Here is a 20943-nt window from a genome sequence, read left to right as displayed (position 1 = left end):
TGGGCCTGTCCTCCCACTCAGTACAGGAATCGCCCTTTACATAAAAAGTGTGAATAGCTATGACTTGACCCAAATCATACACTAGTTTATTTATTTATTTATTTAAATACTACTCCAGCATATAAAATTACACTTAGAACAGAGGAGAAAAAAAATACATACACTTATTTACATACTTTACATCAAGATGACAAAAGTATACTTGGCAGCCAGGTGGTGTGAACGGATGATTGCAGCACGCCGGTGATCCTGGGATATGAACCCAAGTGTGTTTGGCAATTCAGTCTCAGCCTTCCTAAATTGTCGTCCAAGCCGCAAGACCTTCTCAAGGCCACACTGAAGAATCAGACCATTATTTCTGGAATTTCAACTGGTTTTAATTGAAAAATACTTTACTTATTTAAGGCCCCTGAATGCTGTCATTTAATAAAAGAGCAAGTGCTGGATGGACAAGCTGAGCAATTCATGTGAGTTGAAGCAGTACACTCAGTTCTGGCACAACGGCCAAACCTTAATTTTCTTTCTCTGCCACAAAAGCATGTGCTGCCTCGCATAAGAGCTTGTGTAACCTTCAAGAAACTCCCAAATATTGCACCATACACACCCTCCTGCAATGCCACAAAACACATCTGTCGAGGCTAAATCCAGCTTTGTGCATGAAGCACAAAGGATTCTGCCTTCCTGCCTGCTGAGCTGCTCGTAACCGCTTTGGTATGGCTGAAATCTGTCATTCCTTTCATTATGGGGAAATTTAGCTTCTGTCCAAGTCAGCCTCAACACTAATTTATTTTTTAATCTTGTCCTGATGACAACTCAAGATACCTTTGCACTTATTTCTTCAAGTCTTTCTCATCTCTTTTAAACTAAACCATCCGAGCTACTTTAAAAATACATATAATTTAAAAATCACATTTATACATCTCATTTTGTAGTACTAGTACTTTTTTTTTAAAGAAACTTTTAGACCAGTTTCAAACTTTTAATGAAGGCTGGCTGATCTTTAAATGAAGTTCCTGATCTTATGAACTGAAACTTTGACCAATGATTTGAAACACAAATTTAAAAAAGTTAAAGCATTTTCTTAGTGCTCAATGTACTGGTGCAAGTTACTTACACCACTTTGTCAAGCCTTCCTTGGAGTATTTTATTTCATCTTGCTCCACAAGGCTCTGGAACAGTAGTTCATTTAACTTCAGCAAAGCACTTCAATCTCAAATTTTTCTTACCCATCATTTTGCTGTTTGCTCAACAATTTAAGTATTCATTTTTCAGAGTGTTATAATACCATTTCGGGTGTGTTGCTGCATCACTTCAGAAACCGAGCAAGCCTGAAAATCACGCTTGGTTTTACTGGAAATTATTTACCGACTCCATCAGCCTCAAAAGTTTTCACTGGAAGCAACATAAGGCTCTTTAAAGACTTCTTTTCAGCCATAACTGAATCGAATGAATGAAAAACATGGACTTCTTGCGCTCCAGTTCCTCAATCCACTTTTGCAGCTTTCTCCAATTTTAGGCACCACAGACAGTGGGACCCGCTACGCACAATTTCATTTGTGTTCTTCCTAAACCCCACTGACGCTCATGTTAATTATTTCAATGATAGTGTTTTCAACACACTGGCATAGCCGAACATCAGGGTCCATGCTTGCAATGTCCCTTGAACAACTTTTGTTGGATGAATCTTTACAAAGTCCCGAAACTTCATGTGGTTTCTCCTTTAGTTGCTGGAGACCTAGAAAATTAAGTAGAAGAAAAAAGTACAACTAAATAAATAAATTATTTTTTTAAATTGTGATATTACAACCATGACACAAACATGTATGTTACAAAATTGCAAATCTGAGCCATCACTATTTCATGCACCTTTAGGGTTTTTTATATCCCCTCTTACTTCTTTTAAGATAAATATCCTCTAGCATAGATAGCATCAAGGAACCTTGTATTGCATGAACAGAGCATTTGTCTTCAGAGAAAAAAAAGAGACAAAAACATGCCCAAGATCAACTGCTAAACAATTAATCGGTGTTCACACAATCACTATATATTTATCCAACCATGCTATGTCATGTGTAAGACTTCAGGTAGCTCATTTGACTTTGCATTTCCATTGATTAGGAAGATTTATGTGGCTGTTATGCCTCAGCTGAGGGGCTGAAATGTCCTTGTGTCCTCAAAAGCCAATGGCCTTTGCTCATGTCTTTCATCCTTAGACTACACTGGCAAATTCTATGCACTACATCTTGAAATGATACAAGCGGGGAAATAAAACAGAAAGAAGGCAGTACAAAGTTTAGAAAAAAGGGTACTTTCAGCCCCTTTAGCCTCTAAACTCTCTCCTCCAGTCCAGTAAATCCACCTATCCCTGTTCCTTCTGTATTTACAGGACAAAAGCAGTAGATTTCATACTGCATTCCAACCACACTCACACTTTTGAAACCGTATTTTCTCTCTGGGACCATGACGTTACTTTTGAAATACAAGGTACTTTACTTACGTGTAATAATTGGGTCGAAGTCTCTTGTCTGCGTAGCAACATCAGAGGCACAAACTTGTCCTATTTGTATCAGCAGAGACATAATATCCTCGTACAAAGGAGGAAAGGCTTGGCAGAATGACACCAAACAAGGCAGGGTTGGCATAAAAAAAGCATAGCGCTTCGACTGGGTTAAAACTATCAAGGAAAGGGAAATAGTTAAGTAAAAAGGAATTATTATAGAAATCCAGTCAAGAACTGTTGTTATTTTTACAATTGTAATTATCACAGTGCCATTTAGACAAAACTTCATTCAAGCTAGAGAAATAATTCTAATTTACACAAGCAACGTATTTAGGGGTTGCTGGAGTGCTTACCTGTGAGTAGAGTTCCCATCACATTGATAGCTAAACGAGCCACACTGAGAGATTTCGGTAGTGCATACTGGATACACAAAAATGAAAGTAACTGGATAGCAAATATCTGTTCAGTAGGTGAAAGGCAAAAGAGAAATAAGCAATAAAGTTACGGATTGCTTTGCACCTTCTATCCACAGCTCTTCACATAACTTATGAGTTAGTAAATATTCTCTATTTTACCAATGAGAAAATTAAAGCCAGCAAAGCCTTGATAATACTATTCTGAATTTTTTCTGCTGACATTAAGAAAAAAAAAAAAAAACCACATATATTTAACATTAATCAAAGTACCAGCATTAGTGTTTCAGAATCTCCCCCCACAGACGCAATTTGTTCTGACATGAAGAATCAACAACAAAGCAACAATTTACAATATAACCCTTGTAAAAGCTGTTTAAGGTCCGATGTGTTCTAGTTTTAACTTCAGTTGAGTGTTCTCTCATCAGCAGTAACTTAGTATTTGAGAAAGGATTAAATAAGAGGAACTACAAAGTTGGCTTGATATAGAAAACAGAGGAATCGTTAGCCCAACAAATTCCAGTCACCTACAACTAGCCAAATATGTCATCTCCCCTTGTCACAGCATACTAAATCAGGATCTACAAATTGCTTTAGAAAGTAACAATAAATGATTATTTGCCATTGTTTTTTCATAACCATCATGAGAAGACCTTCAAAAATATTGGTGAAACATTTCAAAACCAAACTCTTGACTCTCCCTCTGTTGAGCCTGTGGCGAGAAGAAACTGCTACTCTCCAGATTCAAAGAGCATAACTTTGAGGAAAGCCGCGCATGTCATTCCAGCAGGCTTTGTTCTGGCAGTTACACCAGGGAAAGAACCAGTAAGACAACTGGCAAAGGAGAAATTTAAATTGATTTAAAAATTTACACCTTATAGTCTTGTCCCAAGCTTGCTTCAAGAAATAGGAGTAATATTCCCTGGAAATTTAACTTAGTAGTCAAACTTTTCAAGAGAATGAATAAAATTTTGATCTTAAGGCTGCTTCATCTGTTCTACAAAATATCTTTGCACAAAAGGTCTTTAAAATTTAAATCTTCATAGAAATTCCTGTACCTATAAAGTATCAGATAAAAACTACCTAGGCAAAACTTTTGCCAACTGATTTATACTCAATATAAAGAATGAAAGTCATTATTGAAAAGTGCTTTTATTCATGTTCTTGACGGTAATATTGAAATTCATGAGTATTCCGTGAAAAAGTGTACAGAGATACATTAGAGGAGTTGTCACAATCCCTGTCTGAAGGGGATTTAAAGGCCAGGCCTTTAATTTTAGGTAAAAGTGCTACAGATATTACCTTAATATCCTAGGCAAGTTGGAACAGGACTTTTTTTAGTGATCCTTTTATTTTCTCCCCTTAACCAATACTACTTACAGCAACTCTCAAACCAGATGACCGCACAGTACCTGTTTTTCAAGTTCAGGCTGGGCAATGAGCTCCGGTATGAAATCCAGACAGATATGCATCGACGGAATCCCCGCCACTGTCAGCGCCAGAAGTTCACATGGATAACCCTGTGTGATGTCAAAGATGTTTTAAAAATTCTGCTTCAATTAAGATTTTAAATTAGATCTGCGTTAATGCTTTTTTTTTCTTCCCCAAAACTAATATACTTGTAAATCTCTTTTGTTCAGAATTGTAACAGGCCTGTGTCCCGAGGTGACAAACCGAGGGTCTAAATCAGTTCTTTATGCTCAATACTCCAGGTATTATTTGCAGATACATCGCCCTCCACTCCCCAAACTAAACTGGGTTGCACTGACCCTTTCCTTCTGGCTTTCACCTGCGTTCCAAACTTCACCGTAGGCCCCAACTTGATTATTTCACAACTGCGCCATGTTTAGTCACTTAATCAGTTCCAGGTCAAGGCAAATTAGCTCCTTTTAAAGAGATTGCCATCTGGCAATGAGCAATTTAACACACACTGAAACCGCATTTATATTAAGAAATTTGCTAATCTTTCCCCTCTTCTTTTTTTGAAGGCGTACGGCTGCTTTGGCAGGGGCAACCTTTCTCCTTCCACTCTAAAGAGATAAATTCTGCCCTAACAAAAAGGAAAGATAAGAAGATCTTTACACTTGAAGCCAAATTACAGTTTTGAATAATGGGTATACTAATTTAAAAACATGGCCAGAAAAAAGTAACCAACAAAAGACGTGGAACAAGTAATTACAAGAGGATTAGGCCAGTTTTCCTTGGCTTAGAATGGACATACTCTTTTGGAATAAAAAAGGGCAAAGGCACAAAGCAAGCATGTGTTTAGTGATGAGGAACAGGCATAGTTTAGGTGCTCCCTTCTCAGCTACAACACAGAGTCCAAGCACTGAAATATGGAGGAAATGTAGGTACTGCAAATTTGGTGAGACAGGAAGCAGAGAAGTGGGCCATTATAATTTCTGAGGAACACAACAGCAGCATTCGATATCCTCTGACCACTTCATTTGGCTCTTTCTTAACCAGAGAAACCATGAAAGAACTAAAATAGTGCAAAGCAGACCTGGAAATGAACTAGTTTGACTATGTTGGGATCAGCTATATACATCTGATGCAGCAGACAGCAGATCAGACACTGGACCTCTCGGAGATTACACAGCAAGCTATCTTCTTCTTCTAGTTCAGGACTCGCAGGGCCCGTGGTACTATGAACACTCTTGAGCAAACTGTGGGTATTACTGCTCTGAGCTTTCTCCTCCTCTGTAGGTAAGCAGATCTCTAGAAGAATCTGCACAGCAGCACTGTCCTGTGAAGAAAATAAGCAACAGAACATGCATTAAAACCCCCAATGAAATCAAAGAAATCAAATACGAATTAATGACAATTTAAGAAACGGAAGACTGTCAGGTGGCTAGAACTTCTAGCTATAGATTTTTTTATACAGAATAAAACCTCAGTGCCAGAATCACAAATCCTGTAGAACATTAAAAAAACCCAGGGCTTTATCTGAATCAAGACTCAAAGAAAAAAAATCTACATCCAACAGATAATCATCATCACAGATCAGAACACTAAATTCAACAGAATCTCGTATTCTTTCAAAATAAATATCCAATGGTCCCTTAAAGCATCCAGATCAGACAAAATATGCACCGGGCCATGTAATTCACAGTATTCAGGGGAGACTAGGCTACTCATTTAAATATAAAACTTCCTATTAGTTCAAAAATCATCTTCTAATAGGGACTACATATGTGACATTCTTCCAGACAGAGGGAAGAGGAGACTGACTGTGAAACAGGATAACTCTAGAATTCCCATAACATCAAGCTAAGTAAGTTAACCATTCTTCAGCCCCGCACTTTACAATGCTGGCTGCTTCTCTTAAAGAACATAGTTCAAATGATCATGCCCACGTCTGTCACATTTATTCATGTTTTACTGCTCCAAATCCAAGTACAGAAAGAGCTTCTGGATAACACTGGCAACAAGGAAAAGGGCTAGTAAGCAAAACTCTTCTGTTCTAACTAACCAAAAAGAACACTACCAAAGCAGTTAACCAACACAATGCTTCAGACTAGAAAACAGACCAAAAATATTTAACAATCTGAATACAGAGGTGGTTTACTTTATCATGGAAACAGAAATCGGTAAAAAAAGAAGTAAAAAGGTCTCATTTTTTAATTTCCTGTTTCTGTATTTCTGTTTTATCACTGTCTTTGCTCATATCATCTAAAATCCATTTCTTCCCCCTTACCTGAGCAGCAAGCAATGCATTTTTTAATTCTTCCCTTGTAACTTCTGGGGCCTCTGGACCCATTGCATTGTTCTGGGATGGCCTAATGTCCTGCTCTGCTGTTTCTTTTAGGTGAGAATTGAGGTAAGCTTTTGAAGCAAGAAGATAGCCGTTCAACATGTGCAAAGTTATATCCATCAGAGGAGGACTCCTGATACGGGAACACATGATAAAATAAAGGCATTTCAGTAGGCAGAACAATAAGACAGTAATAATGTGAAGACACTAAAAGCACTCCTCAAAGGCTCATTTGGTTGCAGTCTGTTTTCCCTAACACAGCAAAGTACTAAAGGTGACAATCCCCCCTGCTGCCCTGCCATGCAGTCCTACTTCTCTCATGCACACAGGTGTGCGTACACTCTACAAAACCAAGGAACTGCTGAAGAGACTAATTTCTGATGAACAAAGGAAACCCAAAAAGTGTCGGCTGTACATGAAGTAAGGAGAAACAATTATCTGAATGACTGGGAAAAAAAGGCAGACAAGCTCTGAACTGCTTCCACAATACTAAGATGGTAGTTTTCAAACCCCATTGCATTATAAATCTCCCTAACAGTTTCAGAAATGTAGGATTTTCAATTTGCATCCAAGGCTGAAGAGATATACATTTATAAATTTCACCTACGGATTGGGGATTAAAGATGTCATCTACAGAAACTTGAAGTCTAGCAGAGTTGTAGCAACTCAAATGAAAACTGGATTCATGGCTCAATTGCTAAAAGGCAAGGAGCGACAGATGCATACAAACAAGAACGTGAAGAACAAATCAAGCTGACTATTAGCCATTTATTATGAACAAAAGGATAATACAAAAGGGGGAAAATAAACCACAAGTGACAGAAAACATGAAAAAGAATACACAAGGAATAAACCTATGGGCTGAAGTACATTTAAAATTATTAACCATATCTTTTTTAGAATAATAGATGCAATTTTCTTCATTACTGCGAAAAAACAAAGTTGTAATTTACAAATTCTGACTTATTATTTGCATTATTTCATATTCTCCTTAAAAGCTGGTCCATTGCTATCAGTTGTGATCATTTTCGCTACTAAAATTCTCAGCTTATTCTTCTGCATCGCAGCCATAAAGCAGCATTACACATCCTCCTCTGTCATCACTGACATCTAGAGGAACTAATTTCTAAGTACTACTAAAAGACTTTCTTGGGAAATTAAGCAAATCTACCTTTGTCATATCCATCACGCACCCACTGGCAGAAACCATTACCCAACAAGATGGAATACCTACGGGCCCACAAGGGATGGCAAAAGGCAGCACGCAGTGGAAGGATGTTACAGCTACATCCTCACCCACCACCTCCCGCTGTGGCAGCAGCCATTTTAAGCATGCTGCACTGTCTATTTAGAACAAATTGACACACACAAAGCTAAAATGGATGATCTATGTACAAATCCCAAATTTTCCGAAACAGAACTGAGCATAAGGTTGTCCAACAAGACGCTCGGCTGGACAGTATGACATGCTGAAACAGCCTGCACAGCTCACTCAGTCCTCCCACCAACGACCTTAATACAAAAAAGACAGAATTTACAAGCTCAGATGATTAGTTTGAAAATATGTTTTGAAGTACTGAAAGCTTTTAGAAGTTTTCTGTGAGACATCTTGATGTTTAGCATGCACCATGTATCAATGTAAGTACCGCAGAACATAAAAAGCTAAAGGAGAGAGATGCTTACCTATGAACTCTCTGATCGCATCTTAGTACAATCAAAGGATCAATCATCAGATCATTCTGGGTGTATTTCTGCTGTCGGACTACTTTTGCTGAAGGCTGCAGAGCATTAACAGTCATCACCCACAACCTAAAATGAGATTATTTTTATGATTTTTTTAATAGATAATCTGTATGAGAAAAGGGACCACATAACCATCTGGACACTCACTTAGCTGTTATTGCTCTAGGCCTATCAAGGAGCAAAAACCCCATAATTCATTTGAGCCCTTGAAGTTAACCAAGATATAGTTAACTTACATTCACTGGAATTACAGCAACGAAACTGTTTTCACTGCAACACAGCATCCACTTCCTCAGATGAGGCATGCTCTTACCTGAGTTCGATCGTGTTTCATCAGTAATGTGTCATAAGGAATCTACACTACACAAACATACTCCTATATTTTAAGTGAACTGGTGACTTCCTTTCCCCAGAGAACAAGACTCATAGAATAGAATCATAGAATTGTTTCGGTTGGAAAAGACCTTTAAGATCACCAAGTCCAACCATTAACCTAACACTACCAAGTCCTTTTAAATACAAAGGTCAATATTTTCAACAAAGCAAAAAGCAATGCAACTCCAGCACGTTCTCTTCAGTCACAACCTCCAATTTCCCAGACAAAGGCATTATGTTATTTTTTTGAAACAAAAAGTGGCGTTCCTCCTGTCTGCAACAACACACTAAACAGTATTTTGAACCTACCTTCTTGGCATCACAGTGTTAAGAACCATCCAAAGTTTATTGACAGTCTGAAGAATCCTCCGAGGGACTCCAGCATTCAGCAAGCGATTCATATTTGATGTCAATACTTCTGCATATGGGATCAATTCACCGGCCGAGAGAAGTGTTAAATGTTCTAAGATCTGCATCAGCTGGGTGTGATTTCCAGGCAGCATGGAAAATGCTATCAAATAAAGACAACAGGATCTTGGTAAAACCGGATTTCTGACATTGTTTCTGACTCCTTGACCTGAAGACTCATATATTAACAAGTTTGCAGCAGAACATCTTCATTATACAAATGCAGTATGATCAAATGAATTAAATGGCTACACACTTCCAAACCCACCATATTCCAACTAACTTGGAAAGAACACTGCTTGCTTCAAATTAAGTTAGTTACCTTCCTGGAGCTGTTTGGGAGAGTGATTCTTTGCAATGTTAGTCAGAAGCATCCTCCTCAGTAAGGCGTCAGTGCCCGTGATCTGCTCCTCACAGATCCAGTCTTCCACGATGCAGAGGTGTGGATAGTTAGTTGCAAGAAGGCGTAACAGTGCAGAATGCAAGCCTTCAGGGAGAGTAAGAAAGTATACATCTTAGACTTAAGTAGTGACATCTTTCACCTGAACATATTTGTGCTTATCATTTCAACGACAGACCTTAAATGAATCACTGCCAAGAAGTTCAATGAACTTGCATGTTTATAGCCTGATATTCTAATTCCAATAGAAAGGAGAAGTTACCTTTTGGAAAGGTGGGAGGACCCTACAGTAACTCTTAAACTCAGTCTGGAATTATAAATTCTCAGGCAATCCCTACTCTAAAATCTACTCTAGGTAGGTTCGACCTACTCGAAAAAGAACTGCCTTCCTCAAACTTTCACTATTACTCTTCATACATATCTGTACTGTCACTAGTTACTACTGACAGATTTTAAAAGAAAAAGGACAGCACACTATGAAACACACAATAGCCACAGGGCTGGAAACAGGCGGCGCCTTCTGTCTGCATGCACGTCAGGCTTTCGCACACAGATCTACCTCCCAGCTCCTGCTGCAGTCCTTGCGCCTGCCGGATGAGGTACTTGATTGGGATCTGATCCATTAACGCTGATGAGTAAGACTTGGGTTTTTTCTGCATGGCAGCTATAAGGGAACAGGACAAGAAACCACATGTAACAGTTACAGTTGGAAAAAAATATTTCCCCAAGTGAATCAATAATGTAAAGCACTTGTCTCTATATTATCCAGGTAAAATAGAGAAAATCCCAAGTAACGCACCTCATTCCTGTTAAAGTATTAAATAAAGCTCTTCAGGAAAGCATTTCTGTGAACATTTCCATTTAAAGATTTCCCTGGCATTCAGATTTGTTGGCAAGATCGCCGTACTATCTTTGCCCAAGTCCAGCTGATTTTCACATCATAGCTCAAATCTGCACTTTCTTTATTCAAGGGGTTTTATTCTTAAAAAAAAACGGTTGGCACATGGAATTCAAACTGTTGACACACACAACACCCCGTAGTGAGGTGGAAGGTACAACTGCAGGGAGAACTATCATTTATTTTATAGTATTTCAGTCTTTCTTGAATAGCATGAAGAAAATAGCACTGATGAATGCTGCAAGTTTTGCACCCTAAAAAGGGCAGGTACAAACACCCACCAGATATAAATACTCTGTTTTCACTGAAATTAAACTCCATCAATAAACTACATAACATTGTTTCAGAATTGATTTAAAGTCTCAATTTCAAAGGTAAAAAGGGATCATTCAATATTGTCAACCATAAAATTGCCAACCCAAAGAACTGTGTGTGCGAGTTTGACGACACATGAATAAATGAAGATCTGAAGTCATTAAGAAATCTTTGTGAATCGTTGCTGTATTTATTAGATGATCAGAAACTATTTCTGGCAACTTTTTGGCCAGCTTGGACCTTTTTTAATCTGGAAAAAAAATTCCTCAGAGTTTTAGCAGAAACTTTATCTCCTGAATTTCTACAGCAATGCTGTACTTATTACAGGAATCTAAATTTTTTATGCTGTGCTGGAATCTGACAGCAACATGAATTTTGGTTATTGTAAGAATTCCTCTCTATGCATCTAATTTTCAGTTAATCTGTTTTCCACCGATGCACTCACATATACCTAGTATCTTTGTGTTTGCCAGAAGCGCTTCTTCGTATGACAGGACATAGTAGAGGACAAGCAATTGTGTTGTGATGCTGTATCGTTGAGTAAGACGAGTATTTTCTCCCTGTACATAAAACCACATACAAAGGTCATGTTGCATTCCTGATTCTTGAGAACAAACATTTGGATTTACCTGCAAATATGAAGAAAGACAGGGCAGTAAGCCTTGTATAAAAATTTAAAGCCATATGAGGTCCAAGCAGGGAATATTTTTTCTTTCTTTTTTTTTTTTTTAAAATGAACTTCAAACATAAAATGTCTTGGGACACTGATAAGGAGTAATCCCAGGATTCCAGCGCAAGGCAATGTTTGCCACTCATTCTACACGTGTCCAAGTGACCACTCTTTTACTTCTATGCAAATGAAAATGCTTCTTTCAAAACCAGCTACAGTGCTTCAGTTAAATAGTATCTTTGTCTAACAAGATCAAGTCAGTTCAAAAATTATACAAATCCTACATAAACACCTGCGCTTTTCAATCCATGAAGGGCTTTTCTTTGCACTTTTAACAGCATGAGTTGACGAGTTCCCAAGGAAAAGGGCAAAACAGGGACAAATAGCAATCCGCCTCAAAATCTGAGTAGCACTAACAGGATTCACTTCAAAACACATGACCATCACCGTAGCAGGAGGCAGTTTACTATACAGGCATTAAAGACAAAAAGCAAAGCAACTTACAAATTTGCATCAAGCACATATACAAAATACTGAACCACATGTCCACATTAAAGTACATGAAAGAAGCGAACAAATCGTTTACCCCCGAGAGTCCTTGAAAAACATTCAGTATCTCCTGCTCCGTGACAGGCTGATTTGTGGCCTCTGGATTGGATTTAGATGCAGGAGTAAGAATAGAGTTAATGTAGACATCAATAAGAGGAAGCAACTGAGGATGGAGTGGAGTGGTGGTTTCACAGAGCTGCCGATAGATCCAGTCCTAGACAAAACCATGCCGTTACACAATGAGTTTCAAAGCTGGAAGGCAATTTTTTTTTTTTTCTGCAATTACATTCCCTTTTAACTAGTTACAAAAAACTGTAACTGAGTGAGTCTCTGACTTTGGAAAGCGTAACACCAGTTCTGAGTTGGGCTTGGTCATAAACCTTGTAATCCTGACTCTGCTCTGTACAGACCCACCAATAAAACTTGTCCTGGCTGGAAACAGCATTCTGACTATGATTTTATTAAGGGCAGACAGGGGGAGAGAGCTGACTTTCTTATTATTTTTAACTTCACTAAGTTGTCGTCTCTGGATTACAGAGCTAAAACTGGGTACCCTAACTTAATAGACAGTTCCTTCTTAAATTACATGGTAATAGGCGATAAGATTCATCAAGAATTCTGTTCCTGTAATTCAACCAAAAAACCAGCCTGCAAAACCTAGTCAACATTCAAAATTGTGAACAGAAATGAAGGTCATACCTTAATGGATACTTTGTGCTTGGTGAATGATCGACTTTTTAAAAGCTGGTAAATGCAGTGAATAGGTAAAAACCCAGTAATGTTGGCACTGAGATTCCCTGTAACAGGCACGCGAACTGCGTGAGCCGTAACAACCTAAAGGAAAGTTATTATTAACAAGAAAAATACCACAAATATTCAACTTATCACAATGCATAAGCACAAAGTGACCAAGTTGCACAGCTACATTCTTTCTGGCATTTACTTATTTTTGGTTGTTTGGAAAATGAAGAACATTTTGATGTAGCTTAATACAGTATGTGTAAAACTGTAGCACATGTACTACATTTGTGAACGATTTCCTGCTACCGCAAAAAACAATGTCAGAGTGGACCATTTTTCTCCTTTGCTTCCCCATTATTTAAAAAAGCCAAGTGTTTAAAAAGCATAATCAGATCAGAGTACAAAAAGAACGATCCAAGGCTCTTCAGTACCAGCAGGGCATTGATTCTTCTTGTAGGTCAAACTGAAGTGATTACAGAAGAAAGAAAAATAAAAGGGGGGAAAGAAAAAAAAAAAAGACCTAGGCTTGAAATACCTGTTCAGTGAAAATCTCCTGTGTGAAGATTGTCTTCATTCTGCTGAGTGAGCTGGGCTTAATAACAATCTGAAATAAAGAACAAAGTACTTGTAATTTTAAGTTCTAGCTTTCTTATAAATAAGTACTACGAATTTATTTTATAAACTGTTAACTTTTAACCTTTTTAAACTGGTCTTCACTGGGATACCAGGAAAACACTCACATCTATACTTCAAATGTAAACCAAAAATATTTTTAAATAGCACGAGTTCATCACTCCACATCTTCCTTATCCTGAAAACTACCTACCTAGCTTTCACATTTGATGAGACACTGTTTCATGACAGTGAACTGAAGATAACTCTCCCTCGGTAATTTTCAGAAATTGTTATACATCTAGATTTTTCTTTAAACTATTTAAAATAAAAAGGTTGCAGCTCAGTTTGGAAACTACTTCAATTAGTCTTCTAAAAAAGTTTGTTTCTTGCAAATAATTATTTCAACAAGTCAACACTTTTTGAAGATCCTTTTATCGTAACACTCTGTATCAAGAGGTACGCATAGTTTAACGTCTCTCTACAGGAACTCATGTGGTTAGTTACTCATTTTTTAACTTTACATTTGCTTTAAGCATATTAGAAAAAGCAAAGTTCTTTATATCAAAAAGTTCTTTATATACAAAGAGTATATACATATACATATATATATCTTTATATACAAAGAGTTCTTTATATACAAGAGTATAAATACAAAGTAAAAAGCTAAAATTAACAGAGAAATGTAGGTGCTAGGAACAGTTTAGGATTTACCTTCATTCCCAAGGTGGAGCAGACCAAATCAATGATAGCACTGAGCTGATTGCTGTGGAAATACATGGCTACCAAGAGAAGCATCTCTCCAAAAGAAGCAGACACACCAGAAATGCTAACGATAACAAAGTGGAAGAGTTATTTTCCAATAGGACATAAGTAAATGTCAGATTACTGGAATCATTACAAACAACAGAAGCCTGCTCTCACCTTTCAAAGTAAGCTTCTTCCTTTATCATCCAACTAAGCCACATTACCATGAGCTGCTCCTGTTCCGGGGTGCTGCATAAAGAAAATCCATAAAAGATCTTTTTTCCCAGGAACTACAGCTGGTTTTACTAACAATTACTAGCAGAAAAGCCAGTATTTGAGGAATCCGATGCCAGGAGACTTTTTGTCACTTTCACTTCAGCATCAAACAGCTGACAAGCACTGATAATTAGCACAAACTTCAGTCCAACTGTGAGGCAATTTCTTGTCTTGGATGCACACAGCAGCAAGCTACAGCCATTAAACACCTATATTGCTACTCTTTGAACAGGGTCTCTAAAGAATTTAGCTATAAACTTGTTCAATGGAAAAGTGAACTACTAAGGGCTACTTCAGCCTTCAGAAACCATTCCAAATTAAGCCAATACTGATGCTCCCCTCTCAAAGGATTTGCTATAAACAAGAGGGAGAGCAGAGTGGAATATCAATTTACTCACCACACTGTGACACCAATCCCTTCAACCAACATACACAGATTTGTATAAAGAATTAGGAGAGAAAAATCTGTGTGGCTCTGGGGAGGTGACTGCCTTACCGGTGCTGAAACAGTAACATCTTTACAAACCCGCTCCTTTACTGAGAGGTACCTGACAAGAGTGGAGAAGGCCAGAAGCATACAGAAGGAAAGAGATACAAAGCGAACACCAGCTGGAGTTGCGGGAGGCCGGCTGGTCATCAGCTGCAGCAGCTGCTCCGCTTCTTCATCAGTTGGCCTGAAGAGGACAGAAAAAGAACAAAACCCACACTGCTGATTGAAGTGAAGAGATTCCCAATCTCACCGCAATGGTTAAAGATTAAATTTTCTCTGTTACTTAATCTGTTTATCAAATTGCCATCAAATGAGTATCAAGATTAACTGGCAATTCTCTTTGAACTTAAAGACATAAAAATCTCTGTTAAGAGATAACAACAGTGAGAAAACTTCCCCAGGATATAATCTTGCCTACTAGTACAAAATACTTAAAATTAACAGTGCATGAAGATGTTTCGTTATCACTCTCTAAAAACAGAGGAATAGAAATTCTAAATTCACATGGCGTATGTTGCTAGAGTTTTCAGCTGCTTTCTACTCTGCACACTGAGGCCTAGACTTCTTTTAACAAGTCAGTCGAACTGATTTTGCAGCATTAAAGACAGCACCACGTTTCTTGCATTATTTTAGATTAAAAAAAAATCAGCAAAGTTGACAAATGGATCGGTACCATTAGAATGACAAAACTTTTCTGCTGAGAATAGTACCATAAAGTTAAACCCATACGTGTCTCCACAGACCTTAGTATTACAGAATATTTGCTCTCTGCACTATAAAGAAACGACTCCATCCCTCGGCATGTGAGACGGGTCTAGTCCTCTAGTACTAAAATTGGCGAGTCCTGTCAAGACCGCTTCAAGGACATAACAGCCTTTAGAGACAGCTCGCGTTAAAAGCGCCTCAACCTCTGTTTAAATGGTCAGACAGCAAATCAAAACCACAGAGCATTAAAACATTCATTACTTCAGCCCAGCAATTCCCATCAAAGCGCAATAGAGACGTAACAACGCGCTGGCTTTCACGACGTGCTCTTCCTTCAGTCCGGAATACACAGACACGTTTGGCTCCATATCAACATCTGCTTCTTCAACAATGTGTGTGCTGCGAACCGTGGGAAGGATTCCCATGAGCTCCAGGAGCAGCTGCCTCCTCATTTGCCAAAGCACGGAACTGATATTATCTCTTTTTCTCTGTGTAAGAAGTTAAAAGGTGAGAACACCAACGTAAAATTCATCCCATCGATGTATTACATAAAAGCTTCCATAATGATGAAGTCAAGGGAAAAAAGAAGGCTGGGGAGGAAATTTTTTAAAATACAATTTTCAGTACCAGGGCAACAGGCAACACATGATCACATCACAACAGCTTATTACATCAAAACCAAGTTTTAACAAACTCAACTAACCAAGCAAGTCAAGAAACAACTTCCCATTGTGAACACTGAGGATGAACATATTCATCAGGTAAACATTACAAACTTACAATTTCCATGTCTATTGAATCATCTACCTAAAAATCTCTCAGAACAACAACCAAATAGCCGCTTTCGGGGACACTATTTATAGACCCGATGGTCCCATAAGAAGACGTTGCCTTGTAAAAGTTGCTCCAAGACTTGCAACAGGATTTATACGCATTCAGACAAATACGGGTGGCTGCATCCAGAAGACTTACAGCAAGCTAGAAGGATATTTTTTAAAAAGCAGAATATTGAAGGCTTTTCCTACCTGTTGGCCATTTCGGATAAAAGTTCCAAACCAAGTTCGAACCTTTGCATTTGTTCCAAGTAGCAAACCACTCACAAAACACACCAGGTCACTCACTCCATCATCTGAAGCTTCATTTTTGGTGTGATCCAAGGTCAAAGCCACACCAAGACCTGGTAGATGACACTCTTCCACCTAGATAAAATGCTCAGGCTCAATCACCTTTTTAAAGCTCCAGTAAGGATCATAACTATGATTCTCATGACAACCTAATGACTGACTTACCACCATGCCTCGGACCCTCAGAGCTTGGGAAGGGTTCATTTTGCACAGGTGGCGAAGTGCTTCTGTTCTACGACGGCCTCCAACACTTTCCTCATCCTGCCGTTCACCATTCTTAATCAAACCTCTGCAGACTAAATATCCAACAGGAGGTGTAAGTAAATCTGTCCTTTCCAAGAGAAAGCCACATAAACATAAACGCATAAAGCCAAGCCGCTCTGTTCAGCTCCCTGTGATTTATCAGTTGGGCCACACAACTCTTCTCTGGGCAAGAACTCATGATCTATGCTACATAAGCAGAACAAGGAAATGGTCTTGCTCCTCAGAGAAATTACAGGGTCATTACAGATTTATGCATCATCCAATTACTACTCATGCTCTATCTAATGTAACCTGTGCATCTGGCAGTCCTGGAGACTGAAATCTTATTGCGAGGTAAGGGATGTTAAACAGGCAACGTCAATACAAATTTTTCACCTCGTAATACGGCTCAGGGACGAGAACCATTAGCAAGGTTAGGCCGGGTTCGCAGTCCCACTCATTCCCTGCCCGAGTCAGCCTTTGTAACGGTGACCTACAGATGAAAAGCCGCAACATCCACACCATGAGTCTACAAGCAGGCTGCAAAAAAGGGGAATCAACATGACGAGAATGGGAGCCCATCGGCATCTCTAGGTATAAATGCATTCAAACTCTATTTCGTAAGCCAAACGCTCTCCCATTCAAGTATTTATGGGCTTAGCCCAGAATTAACTATATTGCTAAAAATAATTTCAAACCTTTAGAACAAGTAAGCTGGACAAGGAGAAACTGTAACTCACCCTCATTAAAGCTATCGGGAACGTTGGCCACGAGAAGGCAGAGGAACCAGGCTCCATTTTTAACGTGCAACAGAGCTTCAGCCACATCAACTATTGGCAACAGCGACGGCAGCTCTGGATAAAAAGAGAGTTTTAAAAGTCAGTGTTTTGCTGTGAACCACGTAAAAACTTGTTTTTAATATGCATTTAAGTAACACGCTCAAGTCAATAAATCAATCTGTGATCTTTCCTCTTTCGAAGAGCTAGACAGCTGAGAGAAATCAGTCACAACAGCTCCAAAAGTTGTTACATTTGTAAGAGATTAGAAAACACTACAAATATAGAATACTACACCTGCTTGCAAAATGCAGAGAACATCTGCTGCCTCCTCCAGATAAACAGGACTCTCGAAGAGCTCAGAAGATTTCAGAAAAAACTCACCATTTGATTCTGACACCTACGAGACATTATTCATTATCACCGAACAGGTTTTATGAAGCAATTTGTCTAATCAGTCTTTTACAGCCTTAAATTCAGCAGACTGAATATATTAAAAACTGTCAAAAATGTACCGCTATAAACACAGAACAGGCACAAGAAAAGCATTTAGAGTAAGAAATATTTACTAGTGGATATACTTCAATATGGCTGGTATCACTGCTTCTTTCCCGAAGAAAGAGAAATAGCTCACTGACAACTCTAAAAACACGCTAAGTTTACACAAGGAAAATGAAATGCCGGGGGAGGTGGGGGGGAGAGGAGGAGGGATAAGAGAAATACGGTGGCTAATATCATACTGCAACAGGAGTAAAGAACTGGACGGAGAGAAGCCATAATTACGTTTTCAAATAAGATTTCTGCACTGATGCATCACAAAAATCTCATTATATTTGAGTACAGCATATTACAGAATATACAGAGCCTGTATCACATTAGAAAAGATTACCCTCCTTTGTTCTGAGGACAAAAGACTTCCTCTAGGAAGCTGGGTTCACAAGGAGTTTAATCAGAAGCCACTGCTCAATCAGACTGCAAATTTAAGCCTCGGTGAAGCACAGAAGACCTGGAGAAGGGTACTCACACACACCAGCAGCACCAGGAACAGAACCACACAGCACAGCGATCTATCCACAGAGCATTTTCACTGACACAAAATTCACAAGTGTCCAGGTACGGAGAAATTTACCTTATTCATAATCGCTAGTAACTCGCTAAGCACGAGACGAAGCCGACGAGGTGAATCGCTGTGTTCAAATTCCAGCGTCAGCCCGTGCTGAAGCTGCGACACCAAGATGCTTTCTCCGCTACCTCCTCCCAGCTTGTGCCTAACAGACAATTAAACCCAACAACTACTAAATGTTTCTGCAAACACAGCAATTTTATCAGTTAAAGGAGGGCCGTAATTCCGTAGGGATTGCTTCTACCACACGTGTGACCCGAAAAGACCGCTGTAGCACACCGCGAACTCTAATTCTGTGGGTATGACAGCAACAAGGGCCCCTGTTCCCGGCGCAGGGACAAGGCTCGGTGAAGACACGGAGACCACGCCAGCCACCCCCCTGCCCGCTCCCTGACGGGCACCACGCACCCCCCACCCCGGGGGGTGGGGTGGGGGGGATCCCCGGGACCTCAGAGCCCTCTGTTAAACCCGGGCTTTTCCCTAGGACGTTATCAAGGGACACGGACACGAGCGGCCAGCTCAGCCCGGCGCTTCGGCAGCAACGAACAGAACGGCTGGCCACGCCGCACCGCGGCTTTCGCCACAGAAAACGCCGTTCTCGGCGTTACCGGAGCTGCTGCTCTTTGCTGGCGTCCTGCTCCAAGGCGTGGAAATCCACGGAGAGCAGGGCCACGATGGAGTTGACGGCCTCCACGCCCGAGAGGAGCCGCAGGATGAGCTTCTTGTCCTGCGCCCAGCTCTGGCTCTGGTCGGCGGGGGCGCAGAGGGCCATGCGCACCAGGCAGGGCAGCAGCAGCCGCAGCTCGGGGTCGCTCAGCGCGGCCAGCCGCACCACGTCCACCTTCTGCATCGCCTCGAAGGCGTAGGGGCTGACGAACTGGAGGCCGGAGCACTCCGCCATAGCGGCTCCCCTCATTCAACCGTCGTCGCCCCAGGCTTCCGGCGCAGGCCGAGCGCGTCACGGCGGGGAAGGGCGGGGGAAGTGAGGTCATGGGCGGGAGGCGGCGGCCCCGCCCCTTCCCCCTGTAAATAAGGACACCACAATCAAGGCTTCATGAATAATTTATTCCATTTGAAATTTTTTTAAAAAGTATAAACCTTTTTCATTTCCTCAATCACAATTTGTACAACTCAGTGTTTATGGCATTCGGCAGCAATAGTGTTTGTTCCTTAATCGCTTTTTTTTTCTTTTTTTTTTTTTAAGTTTTTTTTCCTTTTATTTTTGTCACGATAAATACGACGACTTGGCCCACGGCGGGTGGTGGCTGGGGGAGAAGGTACCGCAGCTCCCTCGGAGGGACCCAGCCGGGGCGGGGCAGGTGACGGGTCCAGTCATGATGCCACAGGCTGTGTCATCCCACGCCAAGCGCTCTGCGAGGTCCTCACATCCAGTTTACTTGGAAAAACCTAAAGCTAGATTAGTAACGTCCTGAAAAAGTGACCCTGAGGATTGTGGTAGGTCCCAAATCCAGTTCTACTGTAAATTAAACTTTACTCCACTGAAAATAAAAAAAATACACCCACAAACAATAATAAAAAACTTTAAGTTGGAAGCATAGTCCTGGGTCCTTTACTAAAAAAAAAAAAAAACCAAACAAAACCCCCCACCAAACACAAACCTTCCCAGCTGGAGGTTGTCGAGACGAGACAGTAATGCCATATACAATGTCACCTAATTAACGAATTCTCAAAAGAAACCCAGATCAAAACATTGGTTATGCAGCATTACTATCAAACCAGAGTGATATGCTGTGCCGTCCTGTTGTGCAGCAAATTATATGGTGCAATAGCATTTTTAAAACATTTTACTCTTATTTTTGAAAGCTTTAAAATAATGCAACATAATATTTTGATATTACAGTATTAACAAATAGTGCTTGATTAAAAGACATCTGCAAGTCTTCATAGCAACACATGAAGTTAAAATTACCAATGGAGGTAAATATAGAAATACAATAATCTGCGCCATAACTGACAGCTAAGTAAGAACATAGCTGAGGATTTAAATATAAATTCATTTATCTGTAATTATTTCAGGCAATGGTAGAAAGATCTAAATGTTACAGCTACTTTAAAAATCT

At 39.7% G+C, this 20943-nt stretch overlaps 1 protein-coding gene across 3 annotated transcripts; it reads right to left on the bottom strand.

Moving 5' to 3' along the window:
* Positions 1-79: 79 nt before the first annotated feature.
* Positions 80-19797, bottom strand: INTS2 (integrator complex subunit 2). 3 transcript variants are annotated; one of them, XM_054847195.1, is made up of 24 exons: positions 19471-19797; positions 18869-19007; positions 18037-18139; positions 17704-17817; positions 16886-17016; positions 16622-16795; positions 15858-16084; positions 14950-15075; positions 14303-14374; positions 14093-14207; positions 13302-13370; positions 12725-12859; positions 12063-12239; positions 11258-11366; positions 10081-10257; positions 9516-9680; positions 9095-9296; positions 8351-8476; positions 6611-6800; positions 5417-5659; positions 4326-4433; positions 2854-2959; positions 2498-2674; positions 80-1735 (listed from the first exon to the last, which is right to left on the bottom strand). In XM_054847195.1, the coding sequence occupies exons 1-24, from the start codon at positions 19776-19778 to the stop codon at positions 1566-1568; spliced, it is 3663 nt and encodes a 1220-aa protein (XP_054703170.1). In that variant the 5' UTR covers positions 19779-19797; the 3' UTR covers positions 80-1565. The 3 variants fall into 3 exon arrangements, with proteins under 3 accessions (XP_054703170.1, XP_054703171.1, XP_054703172.1); XM_054847196.1 differs by having other exon boundaries at positions 10153-10257; XM_054847197.1 differs by lacking the exons at positions 17704-17817; positions 18037-18139; positions 18869-19007; positions 19471-19797 and adding an exon at positions 17360-17473.
* Positions 19798-20943: the final 1146 nt, after the last annotated feature.

This window comes from Grus americana, chromosome 19 (assembly GCF_028858705.1).
Source record: "Grus americana isolate bGruAme1 chromosome 19, bGruAme1.mat, whole genome shotgun sequence".
NCBI classification, from domain to species: domain Eukaryota; kingdom Metazoa; phylum Chordata; class Aves; order Gruiformes; family Gruidae; genus Grus; species Grus americana.
The sequence above is the reverse complement of the archived record's forward strand: the minus strand, read 5'-3'. Positions and strand labels throughout refer to the sequence as shown.